General features: G+C 43.5%; 1 protein-coding gene across 2 annotated transcripts in view; it reads right to left on the bottom strand.

Annotated features, from left to right (window-relative positions):
* Positions 1-7,500, bottom strand: part of cpne5b (copine Vb) — a 172,149-nt gene that overhangs the window by 54,533 nt on the left and 110,116 nt on the right. For both annotated transcript variants that reach the window (XM_076268230.1, XM_076268231.1), the window contains 2 exons: positions 5,990-6,093; positions 841-945 (listed from right to left, as the gene is read on the bottom strand). In XM_076268230.1, the coding sequence (XP_076124345.1) occupies positions 841-945; positions 5,990-6,093 (209 nt within the window). The remainder of the gene's footprint in view (positions 1-840; positions 946-5,989; positions 6,094-7,500) is intronic.

The following is a 7,500-nucleotide window of genomic DNA, read 5'->3' as shown; positions in this document are numbered from 1 at the left end:
GCAGACTGAGCTAGCGTGCTAGTTGCCCGTGTAAACAAACAGCCCTAGCCTTAAACCTCACAGCCCTAACCTTAAGAACGCTTCTAACCGCTGAGTTGGAAGCCTGGGCTTTTAGTCTCCCATGCCGGTGTGTGTGTCAAGGTGGCGGGTTCGAGGCCCGTGAGCGGCGAACGACCCGACCTTGTGACACTAATTGTTGCGGCTCCACGAACACAACGCTTCAGTTGCATGTGTGGTGCAGCCTGCCTGTGTGGGCTCCATGCAGATGTGACAGAATGGCCCTCACCAGGAATGGGCTGCAGGACTGAGCCACACACACAAACCTTTCTCTGATCTTTCCTGGAGTGAGTCATCACAGCCACACACACACACACACACACACACACACACACAAATAATGTTTTTAGTAATGCATATCCACAATGCATTATAAACTATTTATATGTCATCAAGTACAATATATGCCATAAGCCTCCATAATGACTGCTGAATGATTATGGCTCTCATATAGGGATAAAACATTATATTGCCTTTGGCACTAAGCACCATGGAAACGGAAATGTGCTTGGCCAAGTCGTGGCATTATTGTCAATACCATTATCAGGTGAAATAGGTCATGTGATCGTTTACGCCGATCTGGCTCTACATTGACCAACCCTAGGGGAGATGATGTGAGACAGAGGAGGTGGAGGAGAAACGAGGGGAGACCGTGAGAGAGAGACAGGAGGTATAGAAGAGATTAGGGAAGATCCTAAGAGAGACAATAGAAGTAGAGAGGGGAAGAGGGGAGACAATGAGAAACAGCGGAGGTATAGAAGTGTGAGTTAGCGGTGGCTGTACCTGTCATAGTCTCCGTTGCAGAGCGCTCTAACGGGGATGTTGAAGGACTGCCATACAGGATTCAGAGTGTTCTTCACCACCTCTGTCTTATGGCAGATAGTAAACCTGCAGGACAGAGACCAGAGGAAAGGAGAGAAGAGAAGAGAAGAGAAGAAGGGAAGAGAGGAAGGTAGAGAAGAGAAGAGAGACAGAGAGAGGAAAGGCAGAGACGCCAAAAGAGCAATAGAGAGAGAGAGAATGAGAAATGGAGAAAGGAAACAAGAAAAAGAGGAGATCAGGAGAGAGATGGAGGAAGAGAAGGAGAAACAGAGAGAGAGGACAAAAGAAAGAGAGATATTTAAGAGGAAAACACACAAGGAGCGGTCATCGGTGGAGCTAGATGAAAAGTGGCCTGCGTGATTTCTGACAAAGGGCAGCGGATCCAAGATGCTTTATTCCCATCAGCGGCCATTCAGACAGGACACATTTCCCATAATGCCCCCTAATGGAGCACATCGCCGCAATATTTCATGCAATTGTCATTTCCAACAAAAGATGACCTTTGACGGCGAGTCAGTCTGCAATAAAGGCAGACGAGCATTTTGGATGTTATCCCAGAACGATGAGATGAGCTGCAGAGAGGAGTGGAGAGGAGGGACAACACCGAGGGACGCCGCGGAAGTACGGCGGGAGGCAGGAGGACGCTGCGCTGCCCTGCACTTAATATTCTACACCATGATCTGTTTTTGCCATCGCAGACTTAGGGGAAGGTAAAGTGAAGCCGTGGCGATGAGAGGCAGGAGAGTGGAGAAAATACATCTTTTATTCATGCGTCTCTAATTGGTTCATGGTCCAGCAGTTCCTGGAACACAAAGGCCTGAACTTTGCTAATTTGTGGCTGTTGGGGGGGGGGGGGAAGCAGACCTTCCTTCCAGTCACACAAATGATCCGAAATGAGGGGAAAGGCTAATCAAGAACTGCTCATTGTGAACAAAAAGACTTCAGAACTCGTCGGGAAATTTCTCCTAAAAAACACTTCAGAATGCATCAGGAACTTTTTTTCTCCCAGTGTTCAGAGCACTTCAGGAACTTTCTCCCCAAAAGAGCTCGAGGAGGACAAGGAATCAGAGGGCAGGACTGAGACAGCTTGATCTGTTGATTTGTTGCTGTTATTTGTTGACATTCCTTCATCTGATGATATGTTTGTTGATATGTTGACAATCCTTCATCTGATGATATGTTTGTTGATACAGTATGTTGACATTCCTTCATCTGATGATTGTCTTCAGTATTTATGTTCTTATGTTACTTTATGTAATCTTTGGTCTGGCAATACAAATGTCTTACTATTTGTCATGCCAATAAAGCAACTTTGAATTGAATTGGATTGAATTGAGAGCGCAGGAAGCGTAGGAGAGAGGAAGTCTTTGTGGAGGCGAGCAGGATTGGCCCCGTAACCGTGCCACGTCTAAGCCAGATGTGAAAAGATATTAGCCAGGCAGAAGTGCATTCAAAAGACCAAACAAAAGAAAATGTTCACTGCACACAATTTCAAAGGCACAAATGGTCTTAAATCATTAGAACAAGTGTTCTGGAACTCTGCCGACATCATTATTTGGAATGTTCTGAACATTCTAAGCAAAGATTCTAGAACAGAGCTTCATCAATCATTGATTCTAAGTAGCGCAAAGTAGAATACTGAGGTAGAACACTGCATCAGTTTGACCTGGCTGCACCAGAGATAACATTGAGAGAGAGCTTTCTGCTGGCGATTCTGATTCTGCATTCATCAATCATCTGTTTTCATAATTGTTTGATATTGTTAATCCAGTATTTCCTCACTACAAAAGGATTGAAAAGCAGACTATTTTAAACATCTTTAGACCAAATAGAGGCCTATTTGAAGATGGAGGTGAGAGGAGAGCGTGGCTGCTTCATGGAAGCCATGAGAGCCATCTTAAAAACCATCCGAGACCGGCTCAGACCAAGGAGGACACGACAGAGGACAAAGAATTATAGAATCTGTAGCAACTCTGCCATGGCCATGACCAAGTCAGAGAAAAAGATTGACCCGAAGAAACATCTGTCATCTGGGCTGAACACCAGGTTGATCAAGAGAAACCACTCAGCTGAAACCACTAACGTGGACACTGCTGAAAGAAGGATGCAGGAAGATGGGGCTCCTGGAGAACTTAAGGAAAGACTGAAGTCTTCTCTGCGGGCTGTTCAAGTGAGGCGCAAGCCACACTGGGTGCTCCAGAGAGGCTGGGGACAAAACAAGATGGAGGACACTCAGGCCGGAGAGGATCTTCAGCCTATTGAACCAGCCAGTGAAAAGGCCAATATGGAGGATACTCTGCTTGAGGAGAATCTTCAGCCTGCTGAACCAGCCAGTGAGAAGGCAAAAATGGAGGATCTTCAGCCTGCTGAACCAGCAAGTAAGAAAGCAAATAGCAGACCTGAAACTACAAACATATATGCCCACAGTTTAGCTTTCATGGGCATAGTATTATTGATCATAAACTGCTTCTTCATGCCCACAGTTAACCTTTTTCCATTTTTTTTATAACAGGCTGGGTTGTGGCCTATGGCCAGATGTGGCAGGAAATAACCGAGCAAGATGGTCCTGTGCTTTGCAGCAACATGCCCATCATATACTGTAAGTAAATGTTTTTAGTTATTCCGTTATTGGTTATACTGTATTTTCAGTGGAGATATTCATTGAAGTTGTCTTGTAGTGTAGGACTACATTCAATCCATATGCAGGAAACTGGCACTTTGGTCATCTGCCACTGTTAATAAATGTCCTTAAATTGATACTGATGTTGATATTGAGACAATGAGTCAATGGTGAATGTCGCTGCCTGTCTGACTCAAATGTTGCTGTTGTCGTTGTTGTTGTTGTTGTCACAGCCGGCTCTGGCTCCAGCTGCCATTTCCCGGCTGAATGGGCCCTTGACCACCTGATGGAGGAGCAGAGGTCATCAGAGAACAAGGATGGACCAGTCAGTGAGAGGGCAAACATGGAGGAGACTGAGGCCGGAGAGGATGTGCAGCCTGGTGAACCAGCAAGTAAGAATGCAAATAGCACAGACCTCACACTGCTAACTTATGCGCAGAGTTGAACTTTTATGGGAATAGCATAGATAGGCCATAAACTGTTTATTCATGTCCACAGTCAACCTTTTTCCATTTTTTTTCTAACAGGCTGGGTTGTGGCCTATGGCCAGATGTGGCAGGAAATAACCGAGCAAGATGGTCCTGTGCTTTGCAGCAACATGCCCATCATATACTGTAAGTAAAACGTTATACCAAGCACAACTATATTTTCAATATAGATCTTCATTGAAGTTATCTTGTAGTTGCAACCTCGTAGTGTAGAACTAGGCTTAACCCATGTACAGGAAACGAGCACTTTGGTCATCCGCCATTGTTATTACAGTAAACGTCCTTAAATTGAGTAAATTGATGCTGATATTGAGAAAATATGTTGAATGTTGCTGCATGTCTGACTCATATCTTTATCAATATCTCGTTAATGCTCCAGGGTGACTGGGCTGTGTGAACGTGGACAGGTGTATAGAGCATGGGGAGCAGGACAGGCCTAACATCATTGTGGACCGCCAAGAAACATCTACTGCCAAGCAACATCTATGGTCCTTTAACTGTTCAGATGCCTTTCAACTACTGTACATTTACATTATATTACATACTTACTACATTATTATCATTAACACCGTTACGATGTATTACACTGATATCTCATTAAGATTCTACATCAAATAAATACATTTACATACAGATTAAACTTCAAGTGTGTGTGCATGTGTGTGTGTGCGTCTATGAAAGCATAAAATAGAACTGAACTCAGGAGTAGTTACTTTCTGATTTGCTTCTGCAGCTATAGGTGCTGCTTGCCAAATTCAGGCAATAATAAAGACAAAAAACTACATATTAGTGGTAGTCAATATGGTGGATAAGAGAAAATACATTTAAGACTTCATGACTCTATGTCACAAGGAAGAGTATTGGACCTGTCTGTAATAAGCACATTAGTAATAATAACACATTAATATGAGTATTATTGTTTTATTTCTTCATATGCAGGCATTTTGCATTGTATTATTATTGCATTATTGTTGTTATCATTGTTATTGTATTATTTGTAAATCACTTTGGGTCAACCCTGTTGCATTAAATGTGCAAACTAAATGCAATTAAATTAAATTGGAATAACTTGACTTGACAAAAATAAATCTTGAATGTGTGGATTTAAGGGGATCGTTCTCTTAAGGGAAGAGGATAGATAGACTTCTCTGCATAGTCTGTCTGCCTCTTCACCCCCTCCATGTTTGGATACTGTCTGTCCACTAGCCACTGTCTTTCTGCCTCACTGTTTGCGTGCTATATTAGCACATATGCATAACCCCTCCCTCCATGCCACAGCCGAACTGTGGCCACACTTATACCTTTTCTTAATATAGTTATATATATAGATATTTAGATATATAGAGACGTTATTCTTGCACTGTTGCACTGTTGGACTTGGATGCATTTGTTGGATGCATTTGAAAATAAAGAAGAGAAAGAAAACGCCATGAAAACATCCAACATTCACCAACATTCACCTCTGCTCACCACATTTGAGCAAGCCTTTGCTTGATCTTGTAGTTATCGATTTCATGCCAGCTCCTAGCCAAGGCAAGTATAGATGCTCATCATTCAACATTCATTATTTGCATTCCTCCCTATCTATAAATACTGTTGTTAGAACAACAAGCAATTTCTTCCTCTTTCACAAAGGATGCATAGCTAATTGCTAATAGCTAATAGCTCTGCCTTGTATTTGCTACTTGGCAAAAACACCATTTGCTGATTCGGATCTCTGATACTACATTGTCTCTGTGCATTGTGATTGTGCAACTGCAGTGGTGTTGTGGTGGGAAAGCTGTTACAGACAGATGCTCATCCTCTAAGCTTTCACTTCACGAGCTTTCTGTATAAACATATAAAACTGTGTTTTATAGCTCAGGAAGAGCATCCTTAGCAAATAGAACCTCCTGCAGGGGGCATTTAAAAAAAACAGCAGCAGACACACACACACACACACACACACACACACACACACACACACACACACACACACACACACACACACACACACACTTACGTGCCATCCTCGTTACTTCTGTAAAACACCATGAAGGGGTCCGACTTCCCAAAGAAGTCCTTTTTGTCCAACTTATTGGCACAGAACTGCATGGTGGCAACATCCTGAGAGAAACACACACACACACACACACACACACACACACACACACACACACAGAGAGAGAGAGTAAGTTGTTAGTCCACATGGATTACACACCTCCTTAGAGTTTCTCCACCGGCTGTGTGTGTGTGTGAATAGAAATAAAACAGTGCCATCGACACGACAAAGCATCCTAATGAGAACAATGAGTGTGTGTGTGTGTGTGTGTGTGTGTGTGTGCTAGAGCAAACAAGCTACTGCTCTTTCATCTGCGCCTAAAGGGAGACGGTGAACTCATTAGAATATAATCTTAGATAGCACGCCAATGAAAACAAAAGAGCTGGGGGGGTGTGGTGAGAAAATGGATCTTATTCCCCCTCATGCACTCACTCACATCTGGGGCTGAAAATGAGCATCACCATCCGCTGCACCTGCTGATTTCCTGTGTCCTCAATTTAGAGTAATAAATATTGAATCAAATTTAACTGACAGATAAATACACACTATATGAAAGTGCAACCAAGATGGAATAGATAATGAGTGGTTTTATTAGTTCATTTGTAATATCCGGACTATAACTCTCCCTAGAATGGATGGCAATGTTACCAATGGCAACCCCGCAGCAAAAGAGAAAATAATTTTCAGGGTGGGATGATCCAAAACCAAGACAATGAGAATGAGAACCTGTGATCTCACACACACCACACACAACTCACCATTACTCACACACACCACACACAACTATATATCAGGCCACAGCTCACCATTACTCACACACACCAAACACAACTATATCTCAGGCCACAGCTCTCTCTCTCTCTCCCTTACACACACACACACACACACACACACACACACACACACACACACACACACACACACACACACACACACACACACACACACTCACACAACTACATCTCAGGCCACAGCTCACCATTACTCACACACACACACACACAACTATATCTCAGGCCACAGCTCTCTTCTCTCTCTCTTACACACACACACACACACACACACTCACACAACTACATCTCAGGCCACAGCTCACCATTACTCACACACACACACACAACTGCATCTCAGGCCACATCTCTCTCTCTCTCTCTCTCTCTCTCACACACACACACACACACACACACAGAGAGAGAGAGAGAGAGAGAGAAAAGTGCATGCAGGCTACACTATGGTAAACCGCAGAATGTTTACAGCTCATACTTGAAACGCTCTGCCTGCCTTCTCAAAATGTGCAAGATAACAGGTTGTCATAGTTACCAAGTGTGCAGGGAATGTGTGTGTGTGTGTGTGTGTGTGTGTGTGTGTGTGTGTGTGTGTGTGTGTGTGTGCGCGCGTGTGTGTGCGTGTGTGTGTTTGCAAAGTGCAGCGCGGTTATGATTCTAACTGGATTTAAGCACAATTTAGTACAA

This window comes from Alosa pseudoharengus, unplaced genomic scaffold, assembly GCF_046254945.1.
Source record: "Alosa pseudoharengus isolate Yale_2024_CS ecotype anadromous, Long Island Sound unplaced genomic scaffold, YU_APseudo_1.1 YU_APseudo_1.1_scf_5, whole genome shotgun sequence".
In the NCBI taxonomy this organism is placed as follows: domain Eukaryota; kingdom Metazoa; phylum Chordata; class Actinopteri; order Clupeiformes; family Clupeidae; genus Alosa; species Alosa pseudoharengus.
The sequence above is the reverse complement of the archived record's forward strand: the minus strand, read 5'-3'. Positions and strand labels throughout refer to the sequence as shown.